Here is a 19,619-nt window from a genome sequence, read left to right as displayed (position 1 = left end):
TTTCAGTAAATTCCGACGAATTAGATGTAATTGTACAACGCTAGAGAAATATGATGAGCAATCTAGGATTCTTAAAAATAGATTTAAAGAAAAGGGTTATCCCCAGCAATTAATAGAAGGGAGTTATGAGCGAGCTAGGAGGTTAGATAGGAATTATATCCTATACCCACCCACTCCTCATTTACAACCAAAGGAGGAGAAAAAACAAAAAACTGCCTTTATAGCTAACTATAATTCGAATTTCAAAAAAATTAAAAAGATTATGACCAAACATTGGCACTTATTGAAAAGAGACCCCATTTTAAAACAGATACTAGATGACCAACCAGCAATTACTTTCAGGAGGGCCCCAACGATAAAAAGTAGAGTAGCCCCAAGTAAAGTAGTGATGAATAAGAGAAGAATGTTGAAGACACATTCATTACAAACAAATAACACACTAAAAGGGTCCTATAAGTGTAATATAAAGAGATTTAACATGTGTAAATATATTACACATGGGACAAAAAATATTACATTGAATGTTACAGGGTATTCATACCAACTTAGGAAAGGTTGGACTGCAGTTCCAGCTTTGTGGTTTGCTTACTAACATGCGAATGTGGAGTCCACTATTTGAGGCGTACTACCCGTAAGATCAGGAGACGTTGGTGTGAACATCTCAGAAATATTAAAAAAGGCAGTCAGAAACATGGTGTATCGAGACATTTTACAAAATTTCATCAGGGAAAGGACTGTACCTTTCGTATAACCCCTCTGGAAAGGGTACCCCACAAACAGGGAACCAATCGTCTCAATTGTTTGAGACAAAGAGAAACATATTGGATTTATAAGTTTGGTAGCCTTTTTCCAGAAGGATTAAACGAAAACATTGATTTAGCTTTTTAACTATGATGTATTTTTATTCACCCTGTTATCTCTGTATGTGTGTATCAGTTAGCCTCAGATATAACATACATACACTCATCATTAGGCTAACATAGCCCCTCCCCCTAATGTGTCTGCAGCATCCTCACATAGCCCCTCCCCCTAATGCACCTGCAGCATCCTCACATAGCCCCTCCACCTAATGTGGCTGCAGCATTCTCACATAGCTCCTCCCCCTAATGTTTTTGCAGCATCCTCACATATCCCCTCCTTCTTAATGTGTCTGCAGCATACTCACATATCCCCTCCCCATATGTGTCTGCAGCATCCTCACATAGCTCCTCCCCCTAATGTGTCTGCAGCATCCTCACATATCCCCTCCCCCTAATGCGTCTATAGCATACTCACATATCCCCTCCCCCCTAATGCGTCTGTAGCATCCTCACATATCTCCTCCCCCTAATGTGTCTGCAGCTTACTCACATATCCCTCCCCCCCCAATGTGTCTGTAGCATACTCACATATCCCCTCCCCCCTAATGTGTCTGCAGCATCCTCACATAGCCTCTCCCCTATTGCGTCTGTAGCATCCTCACATATCCCCTCCCCTTAATGCGTCTGTAGCATCCTCACATATCCCCTCCCCCCTAATGTGTCTGCAGCATACTCATATATCCCCTCCCCCAATGTGTCTGCAGCATCCTCACATAGCCCCTCCCCCTAATGCGTCTGTAGCATCCTCTCATATCTTCTCCCCCTAATGTGTCTGCAGCTTACTCACATATCCCTTCCCCCCCAATGTGTCTGTAGCATACTCACATATCCCCTCCCCCTAATGCGTCTATAGCATACTCACATATCCCCTCCCCCCCAATGCGTCTGTAGCATCCTCACATATCTCCTCCCCCTAATGTGTCTGCAGCTTACTCACATATCCCTTCCCCCCCAATGTGTCTGTAGCATACTCACATATCCCCTCCCCCCTAATGTGTCTGCAGCATCCTCACATAGCCTCTCCCCTATTGCGTCTGTAGCATCCTCACATATCCCCTCCCCTTAATGCGTCTGTAGCATCCTCACATATCCCCTCCCCCCTAATGTGTCTGCAGCATACTCACATAGCCCCTCCCCCTAATGCGTCTGTAGCATACTCCCATATCCCCTCCCCCTAATGCGTCTGTAGCATACTCACATATCCCCTCCCTCTAATGTGTCTGCAGCATCCTCACATATCCCCTCCCCCTAATGCATCTGTAGCATCCTCACAGATCCCCTCCCCCTAATACATCTGTAGCATCCTCACATATCTCCTCCCCCCTAATGCATCTGCAGCATACTCCCATATCCCCTCCCCCTAATACATCTGTAGCATCCTCACATATCTCCTCCCCCCTAATGTGTCTGCAGCATACTCACATATTCCCTCCCCCTAATACATCTGTAGCATCCTCTCATAGCCCCTTCCCCCTAATATAACTATTATACATGAATAACCAAATAAGGTTTATACACTATTGGCTAATTTGCTACACAAGCTATAGTAACAATAGCTTGTCTATTTGTATCTGCTGATACAAATAGACTAGCTATTGTTACTAAGCTACGAAAGACACACCTACTAACAAATCGACAATCAGTGTATTTTTAACAAAAAAATCTATTCTAGTAAGGATATATATATTTTTTTACCTTAGCTTATGATCATTTATGCTCAAACTTTAAAAATTGATTCAGTATTTTCAACAAAAACGGACAATAAAAAAGAAAACATTTTCATTATTGTTGGCAATACCGGATAACTTCTAATTCTCGTTATTGGTTCATATGTGTGCACAAATATTCACTTTTATTTGCTGAATTAAATAAGTTCATTTCTATTTTAACATTTTTAAATATTGCCTTTGCATTTGTTAATAAAAAGTATTCCCTTTATGTATAGGACTGCAATCAGGGATGCTTGTCATACTAGACATGTGCTCATCACTGTCACTAATTAGAAAACACACCCTCTAGAAGGGAGGTAAATGTTTGTATGTTAGTCTGTTAGGTATAAAAGAGGTAGGTTTGAGATTTATTATATGCCTGATGAAACGGTTTGTAAACCGAGAAACGCGTTGCAATTATTGGGGGCCACATTGTTAACCCCTTGATCCACCTGTTACAACAAACTTGTGTGTTGTTGTATTTTTTTAACACATAGATTTACAAGCAAACATCGCCCTGGGGCAAAAATTACACCAGTGTTAATAATACATTGTCTATAAATTGACATATTCGGGAAGAGAAAAACAAGATATACATGTACTAATATAATTACATATCAAATCATAAGCTGAAAAGTAGACAATAAGTTTAGGCGAAATGTAATACAACTTCATTTTATATTATCTGTTTACTATATGATCTCCACAGTACTATAGAAAATAATCACTAGAGTATCAAGGTCAGAGAAGACAAGCTGCGGAGAGTTGGCTTATGAATCAGCCACTTTTGTTGGGCTGAGATATCTAGGGGGGGGGGGGATATTCAGCGGGTAAGCACCGCTATACATATAGGAAAAAGGAAGGGGGGGGGGGGGACGGAGCCTTATATGAGTATGTAAAGTTTAAGGTTTAAAGTATGAACTGGGAGATTAGTAATGTCTAAGGCGGGGGAGTCCCAGGGCTGACTAGGGATTGTCAAATCTAGTAAATAGCGAATTAGGGTAATCCCCGCCGCACCAAACAAATCTGGACATGAGACCCTGATTATAATATACACTCAAAAAACTCATATATACATAGTAGGTGATAAACAGTAAGCTGCATGACACAGAAAGGTATAAGTAAGGCGTATTAAGGCAGAAATTATTTAAACAATGCTCAAATTTTAGGGTAGTAAATATTATACCTAATGCAGAGCAATAGACATAGTAATATAATGTAGAACTTAACCTCCCATACCCACGTTATTAATAGTCTATGGGGGGTGTTGTTGATATATTATTGGCAATTACAATATATAAATAACCTCCCTTTCCTTAAAAAAAGAACGTACATGGCGTGTAAATTTTTAAAGCCCCCTCCATAGCTGCGCACATAAACAAGGAACATAATTTCATACTTACTGAATCATAACATTATGGAACAGAGATATTGACTAACACCCTTGAATAAAATACTAAAAGAGCAGTTGCATTGCTTGGTATATATGGAGTGAGGTTAGGTCAGTTAACAATCTTATGTCACAGTGTTAGGGGCTTAGGCATCTATTCAAGCTCAGTCCTAACTAATGCTATATCTATAGAACCCCATATTTATCTATCTTAGGCATAATGTCTCCTCGTCTGCAAAAGTGGAGCTAGCAACTTGTGCCATAACTGTGTGAGTAGGTAACTGCAGAAGCTACACCATATGCAAATAGTAAACTATTCCCAGACTAAAATGCTGGTCATATAATTACCCCACAATCCAGGAACTAAAATATAAACAATAGGTCTCTAATATAAGTATGATAATGCTGATGCAAAAGGGATTATAACTAACTTGCATAAATATATATGGATAGAAACATCCAACTTACATAATACTATCCACAGAAGGTGTAACCAATTCTGAGTCATGGTGTGGATATTAAATATACAATATTATTGAACATTCTGAAAAGTAGCAAACAATAAAACCTTTTAACGGTAAAACAAACATCTCTGAACCCAAAACCTAAAACTTCCTAATGACCAGGTGGGTATTAACATGGCATTACAGAGATATATCTAAAATGCTCATTAGTGAATAGCTAAGGGACTTTTCCTAAATTCACAATTATCTAAGGTAGGGCACAGAGAAGCTACTCAGGGGTGACATCTATCTAACCCTCGCCGACTGAGAGGAGGAAGGCAAAATCTCTTGTGAGCTAGTGTAGTATCTGAAATAGAGGTACATATAATAGCAAGATCGTTATCAGCTATCATACTAATGAGGAACTATGGAAAACATGCACACTATATATATCCACCTCAGGTCAGCCACACATACAATGAGAATAATGTTGCCCCTAAGGTTCTCATCTATGACTTCTTCTGCACTCATGGACTCTCAGCCTAAAGCCTTCAGAGCTATCATAGCTTGGGAGTAAAATAGTTAGCCAAATATGCAGTATATTGTCACCTTTAACACAAGGATACTTTCCATAGTAATGCATGGCTATATTGTATGTAAATGTAATTTACACGTCTTTTTTTATAATTACAAAACTTGATAGGTAGTATGATTTATAATAAGGAGCACTGATCTTAGAACTTATAATAGAGCAAAATGGAGTGTAGGACTATGGAGGCAGAAAACTATATGAACATTAAACCACAGTATCTACACCTCCCTTGCTGGTAACAGAGCTATATATATTTACAGTTCTGAGGGAGATAGACCAGGTTAAACTACCTCAGAATGAGATGCTCTTATCTAATGTAACTTTAGAGAATAGTCCAGTGCAAACTGTTCATGTGTGTTGTAGTCTGTTATTTACAATGGGCCGCCATAGTGGAGAGAAGATAAAACTAAAAATAAAAAGGGCCCAGAACCGTAGCAGCGGTCCACGTTTGCATCGTGAGGCGTTACTACATCTCATCCGATGCCTAGTTTAGGTGCACAGATCATACCCCATGCTGAGAGAGGCAAGACATCCGCCTTGGTGTTTGATAATAGAGCTTCGGGTGAGAGGATTGATATTCCGGCTGTAAGGCACAAGGCAGCAATATCTACATCAGAGGGCCATGCCAGTAGAGAAAAGTCAGACCGCCAAACGTAGGTTTGTGTAATCCTCAGCAGATTAAGTTGCAGGTCATCATCCGAGTAAGCAACCACCACTCCGCTGTTAAGATCCGAGAGGGAGTGAGGCACCTCTGTTGGTATAAGGAGTAGCTTGGGATTCAATGGCTGCCACAACTCCACCCTCTGTGAAAACTGTTCCGTTGTCACAGCAGCGCTCATCAGAGCTGTTGTATGATCCGCCTTCAACAGTCCATATCGGTCTTGCGATGGAATGTCTAAAACGGCATTATCGATGCGACATGGTGGTAAGTGGCTCTGTGTTACTAGGGGGTCTTCCGTGGAAAGATTTTGCCAGATGCCTCCAGACTTCACCTCAGCCAGTTCGCCCTGAAGCGCTCCACTCATTGCAGACCGTAGTGTATCGGTAAAATCAATAAAGCAGCTTGTGAGCTGCCGATCTAGTCCTTGTAAAAGGGCATAAAGTGACTCCCGTATTTCCTCCATTTTGAAAGCAGTTTCAGTCTCAGGTCTGTGTGAGCGTAGGCTAGTAGCATAGGATGTAGGCCCAAGTATCTCGCCGCTCGCGGTATAGCTGCTCCCCCCAATAGGGGATACTAAGCACGTAGATAGTAGCAAAAGTTGGCTCAGATAAGGTATCCTTCCCTTGTAGATCAGTCGGACGATAGCTACATATTAATTTATCTTAGTCTGTGTCTGTAAATAGGTATTTTATATAGTCATGGCCTAAGAGCTCAGGAGACACACGTCTGATCACCTCGGCTGTTGGCTCCGCCCCCCCCGTGTTGTTGTATTTTAACTTTATGTTTTTAATAAATTACATTTTTTTAATCCATTTGTGAGTGGATCTCTCTACCTACCTTTTGCCGGACACTTTATACAAGAGGTAATCCTAACATTTGGTGCAAATTTACTATGGATTATTGTACCTACTACCTCACAGTATTCGATATTGTGCCTTGGGGTGAGCCGCCACACCTGCCTAAATCTGCAGCCTGTTCCTACCAGCACATTGGTGTGCTTTTGGAGTATCACCACAGTATTGAGAATGTGACTGAATGGGTGAGCTGTCACACCTTTATTAATCTGCAGCCTGTCCCTACCAACACATTTGTGTGTTATTGGAGTATGTGAGTACCCATTTGGCTAACTTTTGATTCTATTGTGTTTCCACCTGACGATACATCACATGAGGCGCCCCTCTGTTCTTCTTCATTTTTTATAGTTTTACCTGGACCTGCCAGTGAGGAGGAGGCAGCCACCACTTGAAAACAGTCCACACCATATCAAGGACATTGTATTTTGTTTCACATGTTAATGGTGTTGTAAGAATCATTTTCATTTCCATATAAGATTTAATTTTTATGTTTGTTTTTTATTTTGCTTATTATAGACGTGTAAATTCTTTATTATTCCATATATTATACATTATATTTCTAGCGCCCCCTTGTGTGACCAGGTCACACTTCTTGTACTTAAAAGAGCTGATTATCTTGGGGCAATGCCCTGCAAAAAGTCCTTTTAAGGGCTACTGGTAGTTGATTAGATTAGGGGGTGTTTTTATTTTGGGGGGGCTTTTTTATTTTTATAGGGATTAGGTGTAATTTATTTAAAAATTTGTAATTTTATTTTTTATTTTCTGTAATCTTAGTTTTTTTTATTTTCTGTAATTCTTGCTTAAAGGGACAGTCTACTCCTGAATTTTGATTAGACTGCCCCTTTAATTTATACTTAGTTTATTTGTATTTTAGAAGTAGTGTAATTTTTTTTATATTTAATGATAACTTTAGTATTTTGTAAATTAGCTAATTTTAGTTTATTTAGGGGGGGTTAGATTAGGGGGGTTAGGTTAGGGCTTAGGTTTATTGCGTTGTGGGCTATGGCGGTTTAGGGGTTAATAGACTTTCTTAGTTATTGCGGTGGGGGATTGCGGTTGACAGGTAGATAGACATTGCGCATGCATTAGGTGTTAGTTTATTTTTGGAGGCATTTTCGGGAGTTACGGTGCTCCTATACTCAGCGCAAGGCCTGCTACGGCTGCCTTTAATGGCGAGGTAAAAATGGAGTAAGATTTCTCCATTTTCTCCACGTAAGACCTTGCGCTGGATATTGAATACCGATTTATGACGCGGTCCTATGTTAGCCTATGGGAGTAATAATTGCGAGCGACAGGTGAAATATACGCACGTAACTTGTATGCTACGCCGTATATGTAATACCAAAATCGTGTAAAAACTGGCGGCGGAGGTTTTGCGGGTGACGCTGCATATGTAATGGAGGCCTGTGTTTTTATACTATTTTATTAAAAGTGATTTTATACTTATCACTTGACTGAGAGCCTGTTCTTTTGCTGTTGGAGACTACGCCCCTGACGGAGGTGTGTGAGAGCCCAAGATCAGTTAGCTGGGACACTGAGAGATCCCAGTAGGTGCCACTAAGCACGAGTGAGTGCTGCCACACTTGTGAGTACCAGTCTATTGCCATTGTATATATATATATATATATATATATATATATATATATATATATACTGCTTGTACGATATTACACTAGGAGGCGCCCTTCTGTGTTTTGTTTGCACCATCCCAGATTCCATTCTGAAATTGTGAGCTTTTCAGTTCCTGTTAGAAATGGAAGTGCAGAACACTGTTATATTCCACACAGCCATTGGCTGCACACTCTAGTGACCTATTTATATCTGTCCCTAATTGACTACAGCAGAGAAAGTAACCTAAGTTACAACATGGCAGCTCCCATTGTTTTATAGACACTAAGGGGCCGATTTATCATTGTCTGTTCGAAATGGTACGCTGTAGCTTATCATGTCCGACAGACATTGCTGAATGCCGACAGCATATGCTGTCGGCATTTAACATTGCACAAGCAATTCTGGTGAACTGCTTGTGCAATGACGCCCCCTGCAGATTTGCAGCCTACTAGCTGCTAGCTGGGGGTGTCAATCAGCCAGATCTTATAGCGGTGGACCAGTTATGGAGTAGCGGTCTTAAGACCGCTGCTTCATAACTGCTGTTTCCTGCGAGCCTGAAGGCTTGCAAAGAAACAGGGGCATCAAGGGCCCTAAAACTTTGCACTTAGTTTGTCAATATTTAAACAACTAATGAAACTTTAAAAAAATACATCTACATGTTATTCTGACTAATGTTTTCTTTGACTGCATCATTCTATCTAGCATTTATTGAATGTTTAAAGGGACATTGTACACTAGATTTTTCTTTGCATAAATGTTTTGTAGATGATCCATTTATATAACCTATCTGGGAGTGTTTTTTAAATGTATACTGATGTATACAGACTTCAGATTGCTTCTGTTTGTATAATGGGTCTGTTCATATGCAGGGGAGGGGGAGGTCTGCTCTCAGCCCCTTTCACTTGTTGTCCCTGCCTAACCTAACTAACAGTGCTAAATTGGGTACTTCTAAGTAAGTTTTTAAAAGGTTTTATACTGGATTTTTATATCAGTATTTGTACATATTATTCTTTATAGTAGTGTCTATTACATGCAGTTGAAAGAAAATTGGTGTATATGGTCCCTTTAACTTTATTTTGATGTCCTTGGAAAATTAACTTACATCTCATTCCTATCAGATAACTCCTGTTTGAAGAGAATTCACTGTCAACTTGTCACTTGTAGAATTGTGGGAATTTTTCTGATAAGCCTATGATCTATACATAAGACCAGTTGCAGACAAATATGCACCTCCTGTTTATTTCAGAATAATATAAACCACTTTTACATTTTATGAGCAAACAGTTAAATAGTGCTGTTTGATATGTGTGATACGTTTTTAGTTAAATGTCTAGTGGTTACTTTTGAAGCTATTTTGTAATGGGAAACAGTTTGTGGACTCAGATAATTTCAGCTTCAAAATACAATTAAGCAAATTTGAAGGAACAAGTAAGGAACCAAGCTATCTTTAATAAAAATATCATTATATCAGCAATTTCTATTACATTGTGTGTATGCCTTTACTGTCTATCTGTATACTTTTCCTTCATGTGTATTTATTTGTTTATTCTTCCTTCTTTTACTCAGGTCTTCTTACATTTGTGAACTGTGCCTATGTGAAGTGGGGGACCCGTGTCCAAGATTTGTTCACTTACGCTAAAGTGCTGGCTCTGATTGCTGTCATAATAGCGGGAATTGTAAAACTATGTCAAGGTAAGTGATCAGAGAAAAGTGACACATTAAAGAGAAATCATAATTAAACCTTCATGACTCAGATAGAACATGCAATTTGAACAACTTTCCAATTTACTTATATTAAGTTGCTTCACTCTATTGGTACCCTTTGTTGAAAAGAATACCTAGTTAGGCTCAGCAGCAGCAATGCGCTACTGAGAGCTAGCTGATGAAAGGTGGCTGTATATTTGACTTCAAACAAACGTAAGGGAGCGCTCAGACACGGTAGCCATTCACTCGTAACTGTTCTGCAGTGGCCTTCACGTAGACAATCCCTCCTCCAGTCGTGTCGTAATGACGTAGTTGCGTAACAAGGTCCCGCAGCCGGTGCAAAGACAGGAGCGATCCACCCCCGCTCCAATAGAATAAAATAGGCACAAGTAGTCAGCGCACCCGGCACATAGAGACAAGAGGCACACGGAACTTGGTAATGCAGCAAATTTAATGCAATGTATATTCTGAAAACATTACATGGCAAGTAGTGTATGGTGGCAGGTTCCACCGGTTAAAGGTTCAAACGGGTCAGACGCGTTTCCAAGCAAATAAATCACATATTCCTCAGTGACCATACTGCTTACCCACTGAAAAACGCCTTATATTCATGCAGGAGAAACTCCCATTTAATTACATGTCCAATGAAAAAAGGACTTAGGAGTGGCTTTGAAGAGTGGGTATGCAATAAAAAGGGGATGTATTATAGCACATCACATTACAAAAATATATTGACAGGTATACAGGATACAAACATTGAAAATATTGTTTTCATTAAATGAACAAAAAACACACTACATCAGTGTATAAAATTGAAATACCAGTGACCTGTTCAATATAAAATAATGAAACAAAAAATGAAAAGAGAAAAGTAAATAAAAATAAAGAATAAATTAAAACAAAGGATATTTGCCAACAAGATTTAAAGTGACAGTGGATTACTAAATAATAATATTATTAATATACTGGATATACACTAGTGTTAAATTATTATGAATAATATTGTTATTATTACTGATCTACATATAATTTAACATCCCACTCTGAGTTTAACCCAGTGGGTAAACGGGTATCCAAATGAAAAATCCAAAACACCTCTCTTTTACTGAGGATAAGACCTCGATTACCTCCTCTTGGGTGTCTTGGAATCATTTGGATAGCCTGAAATGACAACAGTGAACTGTCAGAGTTATGATGTCTCTTGAAATGCAGGGATACAGGAGTAGTAGACTCCGGATCTTCAATGGAGCGTAAATGCTCCAGAAAACGATCTTTCATGGCACGGGTCGTCTGACCTACGTATTGCCTGAAACATCCCTTCCACGTCAGTAGATAAACAACATAACAAGAATTACATGTCATATGTTCTCTAATCTGAAAAGATTTATTAATAGCAGTGGACACAAAAGTAGTTCCAAAAGTGGCATAGGAACAGGACTTACACCTCCTGCTGCCACATTTGAAAAATCCTGGTTTAATAGAAAGCCAGTTAGTTTTCAAAGGTGCTTTAGGCAACATGGATGGGGATAGTAAATTCCCCAACGTTTGTGCCTTACGTGATACGAAACACGTACCCTCCTCTAATATACTCTTAAGACTCTCATCAGTATTTAGAATAGGAAGAGCCTTACGCACGATATCGCATATTTTGCCATATTCAACACTGTATGCTGTAATGAACTTAAGCTTATTAGATCTACTCTGTGTTTTGGAAATATCAGACTTAAAAAGATCTTTTCTTTCCACTTGATCAACCTCTTGTTTAATCTGTTCCAAAACTGCCTCAGAGTACCCTCTTTCAATTAATCGAACAGTTAAATCATGAGAATGTTTTAGATAACTTTTAGAGTTACTGCAATTTCGTTTAACCCTTATATACAGGCTCTTAGGAATGAAGTTGATAGTGTGTTTAGGATGGCATGACCGGGCATCAAGAATGGTATTTCCTGCACTTGGATTTCTAAACAATTCAATGTCAATACTCATAGTCTCCAAGTTGGGACACAATTCGATATCCAAAAAAGAAATCGAAGATTTGTTAGCCTCCATTGTAAATTGGAGGTTTAAAGAATTGTCTTGAAGATACAGAAGAAACTGTTCAAGAAGAGTTTCAGGACCCTTCCAAATTAATAAAACATTGTCAATATAACGACCGTAATAATGAATGTATTGTCTGAAGGGGTTTCCATCTCCATAGACGTGAGACAGCTCCCACCAACCCATATAAAGGTTGGCGTAAGAGGGGGCAAACTTAGCCCCCATCGCTGTCCCACCAGATGTGCTCATCTAGTGCTTCTTCAACAAAGGATACCTAGAGGATGAAGCACATATGATAATGGAAGTAAATTGGAAAATTGTTTAACATTGTATGTCTTATGTGAATCATGAAAGAAACTATTTTATGTCATTTTAAATTATACAAAAAATAAATGGATTTTGACTACCCAATCTAGCTTTCGATGGCAACTTCATTTGTGTGTGTATATGTATATATATATACAGTATCTCACAAAAGTAAGCACACCCCTCACATTTTTGTAAATATTTTATTATATCTTTTCATGTGACAACACTGAAGAAATAACACTTTGCTACAATGTAAAGTAGTGAGTGTACAGCCTGTATAACAGTGTAAATTTGCTGTTCCCTTTAAAATAACTCAACACACAGCTATTAATGTCTAAACCGTTGGCAACAAAAGTGAGTACACCCCTAAGTGGAAATGTCCAAATTGGGCCTAATTAGCAATTTTCCCTCCCCGGTGTCATGTGTTACAAGGTCTCAGGTGTGAATGGGGAGCAGGTGTGTTAAATTTGGTGTTATTGCTCTCACACTCTCTCATACTGGTCACTGAAAGTTCAATATGGCACCTCATGGCAAAGAACTCTCTGAGGATCTGAAAAAAAGAATTGTTGCTCTACATAAAGATGGCTTAGGCTATAAGAAGATTGTCAATACCCTTAAACTGAGCTGCAGCACAGTGGGAAAGATCATACAGCGGTTTCACAGGACAGGTTCCACTCAGAACAGGCCTCGCCATGGTTGACCAAAGAAGTTGAGTGCACGTGCTCAGCGTCATATCCAGAGGTTGTCTTTGGGAAATAGACGTCTTTGGGAAATAGACGTATGAGTCCTGCCAGCATTGCTGCAGAAGTTGAAGGGGTGGGGCGTCAGCCTATCAGTGCTCAGACCATACGCTGCACACTGCATCAAATTGGTCTGCATGACTGTCGTCCCAGAAGGAAGCCTCTTATAAAGATGATGCACAAGAAAGTCCGCAAACAGTTTGCTGAAGACAAGCAGACTAAGGACATGGATTACTGGAACATGTCCTGTGGTCCGATGAGACCAAGATAAACTGATATGGTTCAGATGGTGTTAAGCGTGTGTGGCAGCAACCAGGTGAGGAGTACAAAGACAACTGTGTCTTGCCTACAGTCAAGCATGGTGTTGGGAGTGTCATGGTCTGGGCCTGCATGCATGCTGCCAGCACTGGGGAGCTACAGTTCATTGAGGGAACCATGAATGTCAACATGTACTGTGACATACTGAAGCAGAGCATGATACCCTCCATTTGGAAACTGGGCCGCAGGGCAGTATTCTAACATAACAACCCCAAACACATCTCCAAGACGACCACTGCCTTGTTAAAGAAGCTGAGGGTAAAGGTTATGGCCTGGCCAAGCATGTCCCCAGACCTAAACCCTATTGAGCATTTGTGGGGCATCCTCAAATGGAAGGTGGGGTAGCGCAAGGTCTCTAACATCCACCAGCTCTGTGATGTTGTCATGGAGGAGTGGAAAAGGACTCCAGTGGCAACCTGTAAAGCTCTGGTGAACTCCATGCCCAAGAGGGTTAAGGCAGTGCTGGAAAATATTGGTGGCCACACAAAATATTAAAACTTTGGGCCCAATTTGGACATTTCCACTTAGAGGTGTACTCACTTTTGTTGCCAACGGTGTAGACATTAATGTGTGTTGAGTTATTTTGAGGGGACTGCAAATTTACACTGTTATACAGGCTGTACACTCACTACTTTACATTGTAGCAAAGCGTCATTGCTTCAGTGTTGTCACATGAAAAGATATAATAAAATATTTACAAAAATGTGAGGGGTGTACTCACTTTTGTGAGTTACTGTATGTCCCTTTTATACATGGATGTTTGTTCTAGTTTTTGGTGGCAACTTAATTTGTGTCTGTGTATATATATATATATATATATATTTGTATAAACAAAAATAGAGAAGCACTCAACCAGGGAAGAACAATAACTTAATGCTTGTTCTATGGCTAGTTACCACCCCAGAAGCAGCCTCTTTTGCCCAGAATGTACCATACACAGAGAAGAACTTTCCTGTGGTATATCAGTCTAACCCTGACTAAACAGTACAATCCATACATATCATTACCTATTATAATTTCAACATGTTTTTATAATAGTTAAAACTGTTGAACAAGGAAATGCCGGAGGCTCACTAAAAGAATACTATTTCAGTAATGGATTATTAAAGGAAATTACAGTGCAAACATTGGCGCGTTCTGCCTATGTATAATGCCTTCAAAGCACAGAACAATACAATTTGTAATTTAATATGTATGAACCTGCAATATACATACAATAGAAGTAACAAATATACTTTTGACGTGGAATGTGTGTAGATTTAATTAAAAGGGGCCAGAAATACAATTGTAGGATCCATGACTCCTTGGTATCTGTCAAACTCTTTATTAAAACCAAAGTTTGTAAGTTACTTTTGCTTAAAGGGACAGTCTACACCAGAATTTTTATTGTTTGAAAATATAGATAATCCCTTTATTATCCATTCCCCAGTTTTGCATAACCAACACGTTTATATTAATATCATTTTTACCTCTGTGATTACCTTGTATCTAAGACTCTGCAGACTGCCCTCTTATCTCAGTGCTTTTGACAGCTATGCAGTTTAGCCAACCAGTGCAGACTCCTAAATAACTCCACGGGAGTGAGCACAATGTTATATAATATGACACACATGAACTAATACTGTCTAACTGTGGAAAACTTTCAAAATGCTCTAAGCTAGGAGGCGGTTTTCAACGGTTTAGAGATCAGTTTGAGCCTACCTAGGTTTAGCTTTTCAAAAATACCACCAAGGGAAACAAAGCTAATTTGATGATAAAAGTAAATTAGAAAGTTGTTTAAAATGTCATGCCCTATCTGAATCATGAAAGTTTAAATTTTACTAGACTGTCCCTTTAAAATAATTCCAAAAATGACAAGCATTGTGTGCTATAACTTGATGTTCTCATGGTTGATATTGTGTCAGATGTTTAGGGGCAGACTAGTATTGCAGATGTAGGAAGATTAGGACTGATCTATGGATCCTGGACAAATATCTCTTGATCTAAATCTCAAAAAGTCAAAAGTCACGGATTGATGTGTTCTTAGGTAGTGAGGCTCATGGTCCTATAGATGAGGTTCTGAAGCTGGGTTAATATTTATTTTCTGATCCCAGGTAAAGAGTGACGACAATGAAGTGGAATCTGGACATTGATCCAATCATTGACCATAATAAGATAACTGCTGCAACGCAAAAATCATAAGCCAGGCTAAATATCTTAGGAGACAGCTATATGTTTTGGCAGCAAGTGTATGGCCCGTACTGATATACTAAAAGTTTAAAACAACTGCGTCATGAGAAGAAAAATAAGATGCTTGTGCTCTGTAGCTGTATATGCACATGTTGTGTGTGTGCCGTGGCATTATAGATATTCTCTATGCACAGAAAGAGCTTACCAGTAGGTGCCTGTGTTAGTGCAGATGCATGTAGTGCTAATCTGGGAGTAAAAAAGCGTAAAGCAGTTGTGCTGGTCTTTTTCCTGTCCCACATTTCTCCATATCCAAATCCCACCCCCTTTTTTGTTTCTTGTCTTTATTTTTTCTTCTGTTTATTTGTTTCATTGTAGGTCAGACAGTGAACTTTGAAGACTCCTTTGCTGGCTCATCTCATGATGTTGGTGATATCGCTCTGGCATTGTACTCAGCCCTATTCTCTTACTCTGGATGGGACACCCTCAACTTTGTCACAGAGGAAATAAAAAATCCTGAGAGGTGACACAGCCTGGCAATTGTATATAAAAGTATAAGAGAAACCGGGGGGGGGGGGGGGGGGGGGTCGGTGTAAAGTATGGTCAAGAAATGTCATTGTCAAAAAACTAAGAGCCCCAGAATGACAGGATAGGAATAAAGTGTGAGATCAAATACACACAATACAAAAAGAATGTAAAGTAATACAGATTATATATCACTGGATGGCACATTGCTTTCTACTTAGCCTTATAGTAGAGAGAGACCAGGGAAGACAAAACAAAATCAATATTAAATATGGGAAGTACATATTAAATGTAGAGCAGAGGCTGCATAGAGCCAAAGTAAGTAAAAATAGAAGAGACACAAATAGATTTTGGAGAAATGTTGAAATCTGTGGGGTCTGATGAATCTATAAAAAACTATCTAAAGCATATAGTTGTAGTGGGACATAAAACAGCACTCTTGCATGGTTATAATGAATATACATTGTAAGTAGGCTAGTCTGAATCAGTAACGTATCCCTTTATTCTCATTTTCAGAAACCTGCCCTTGGCTATTGGGATCTCCATGCCAATTGTGACAGTGATTTATATCCTCACCAATGTGGCTTACTACACAGTATTGGACTTTCGGGCTATTCTAAGCAGTGATGCTGTTGCTGTGGTAACTAACCCTTTATATAAGCTTACAGTATTAGTAGGTAGAACTAGATATGGGGGGGGAGCACAGGAAGGGACAAAAGAACAACATGGTACTGTAGAGGAACTAGATAGTATCAAGTATGATGGGGAAACAGACAGACATCAATATCTGAAACTGATCTGTGAGATTTATAGATGGACACCCAAGGGTGGTACAGATCTCCAGTGATTATTGTAGTACATAAGGTACCAAGAACGTTGAATATGCCAGGAGATTTGTTTTTTATATTCATCAGAGTTTACCCTGCTCTTTGACTTACTTACATGGGCATCTGTAGGAATTTGTCTGGGGGGAGCAAACATTTTAAACATTTTTGCGTATATATTGTAGCAAACAATCCACCAATACCAACCTGGGCTGTAAATTCCCTCTATTGCCAACTAGTAAGACATTGTCTAACTATCCTATGTCTGATGTAGCATGTGTGGAGCAAGGCCCACAGAGAGAACCTTGTGGATGCTGCAGGTGCCTGCTATGCTACACAGCTTGCTGAAAAAAATCCCTCCATTATATCAGAGCCTGCATGATGCCAGATTTGTAATGGTCTAGCCTGCTCCTCCCCTGTTGCACACAAAGTTAGTGTGCTGTGTGTATGCAGTAAGTAATGACAGCTGGAACAATACGCAGGGTACACCAGACAGACAATGACAACAAGTGAGGAAGAGGAGGCTGACAGCATCTCCTACACCTATGCCAGAAAGGTACCACCACAAACAAGAATAGAGTGCAGGTGAGGTAGACAGAGAAAAATATCACATTGGTTAGCAGAGAGTTTGCAGAAAAACGTTGACCTAATATTTAAAGGTGATAAAAAAGACCCTAAACCATCTTTGCTTACATTATCTATTTTAGCTTTAAGAAGCTGGGCATTGGGGCTGGGGCTGCTTCTGAATCTTAATCTGCCTCTACCAATCAATATCTATATCTTTTTAATGCTGGAAGTATCAGCCTATTTGAGATGATTTATTTATGGATGTTATTTTCTTAAGGGAGCACATTATTTGAAAATAAGAATAGTGTTACATCTCCAATAACCCTTTTGGTAGTATATATTAGCAAGAAGATTTCTATACCATCCATGTATGATGTTATTTTTTTTTTTATTTAACTTTTTATTGAGGAATTGCATGACATAAATAACAAACATATGTAGGAATACACAATACAGTTGTAAAGAGCACATGGGAATATACTGCAATAATTAGTACAGGCATTATTTAGAGTCATGTTTGTGCTTCCTAAATTGCAGTCCTCATTTTAAGTCCTTTTTCATGTTAATGCAGACCACTTTTGGTTCTTCCACGCTGAAGTCAAAACACAAACGCCTAGATTACGAGTCTTGCGTTAGCCTTAAAAAGCAGCGTTGAGGGGTCCCAACGCTGCTTTTTAACGCCCGCTGGTATTACAAGTCAGGCAGGTACAGGTGTACCGCTCACTTTTTTTCCGTGATTTTAGTATACCGCAAATCCCCTTACGTCAATTGTGTATCCTATCTTTTTAATGGGATATGCCTAACGCAAGTATTACAAGTCTTGGAAAAAGTGAGCCGTAGACCCTCTCCTGTCAAGACTCCCACCGCATTTAAAAGTCAGTAGTTAAGAGTTTTATGGGCTAACGCTGTAACATAAAACTCTTAACTAAAGTGCTAAAAAGTACACTAACACCCATAAACTACCTATTAACCCCTAAACCGAGGCCCCCCCACATCGCAAATACTATAATAAAATTATTTAACCCCTAATCTGCCAACCGGACATTGCCGCCACTTTAATAAATGTATTAACCCCTAAACCGCCGCACTCCCGCCTCGCAAACACTAGTTACATTTTATTAACCCCTAATCATCCGTCCCTAACATCGCCGCCACCTACCTACATTTATTAACTCCTAATCTGCCGCCCCCAACTTCGCCGCCACTATACTAAATTTATTAACCCCTAAACCTAAGTTTAACCCTAACCCCCCTATAACTTAAATATAATTTAAATAAAACGAAATAAAATTACTACAATTAAATAAATTTATCCTATTTAAAACAAAATACTTACCTATAAAATAAACCATAAGATAGCTACAATATAACTAATAATTACATTGTAGCCATCTTAGGGTTTACTTTTATTTTACAGGCAACTTTGTATTTATTTTAACTAGGTACAATAATGATTAAATAGTTATTAACTATTTAATAACTACCTAGCTAAAATAAATACAAATTTACCTGTAAAATAAACCCTAACCTAAGTTACAATTACACCTAACACTACACTATAATTAAATTAATTACCTAAACTAACTACAATTAAATTAAATAAACTAAAGTACGAAAAACAACAAATACTAAATTACAGAAAATAAAAAAATATTTACAATTTTTTAAAACTAATTACACCTAATCTAATCCCCCTAATAAAATAAAAAAGCCCCCAAAATAATAAAATTCCCTACCCTATACTAAATTACAAATAGCCCTTACAAGGGCCTTTTGCGTGGCATTGCCCCAAAGTAATCAGCTCTTTTACCTGTAAAAACAAATACAATACCCCCCCAATACAATACACCTAACACTACACTGTAATTAAATTCATTACCTGAACTAACTACAATTAAATACAATTAAATTAAATAAACTAAAGTACGAAAAACAACAAACACTAAATTACAGAAAATAAAAAAATAATTACAATTTTTTTAAACTAATTACACCTAATCTAATCCCCCTAATAAAATAAAAAAGCCCCCAAAATAATAAAATTCCCTACCCTATACTAAATTACAAATAGCCCTTACAAGGGCCTTTTGCGTGGCATTGCCCCAAAGTAATCAGCTCTTTTACCTGTAAAAACAAATACAATACCCCCCCAACATTAAAACCCACCACCCACACACTCAACCCTACTCTGGGTGGATTTTAGAGTAGGGTTGGGTGTGTGGGTGGTGGGTTTTAATGTTGGGGGGGGGTATTGTATATTTTTTTTTTACAGGTAAAAGAGCTGATTACTTTGGGGCAATGCCCCGCAA

The 19,619-nt window shown here is 38.8% G+C and overlaps 1 protein-coding gene across 1 annotated transcript in view; it reads left to right on the top strand.

Annotated features, from left to right (window-relative positions):
- SLC7A7 (solute carrier family 7 member 7) overlaps positions 1-19,619 on the top strand; it is a 58,992-nt gene that overhangs the window by 14,787 nt on the left and 24,586 nt on the right. The window contains exons 3-5 of the mRNA XM_053700578.1: positions 9,687-9,812; positions 15,773-15,917; positions 16,436-16,559. Coding sequence (XP_053556553.1) covers positions 9,687-9,812; positions 15,773-15,917; positions 16,436-16,559 — 395 coding nt within the window. The remainder of the gene's footprint in view (positions 1-9,686; positions 9,813-15,772; positions 15,918-16,435; positions 16,560-19,619) is intronic.

This window comes from Bombina bombina, chromosome 2, assembly GCF_027579735.1.
Source record: "Bombina bombina isolate aBomBom1 chromosome 2, aBomBom1.pri, whole genome shotgun sequence".
Classification (NCBI taxonomy): domain Eukaryota; kingdom Metazoa; phylum Chordata; class Amphibia; order Anura; family Bombinatoridae; genus Bombina; species Bombina bombina.
This window is presented reverse-complemented; position numbering and strand designations above follow the sequence as displayed.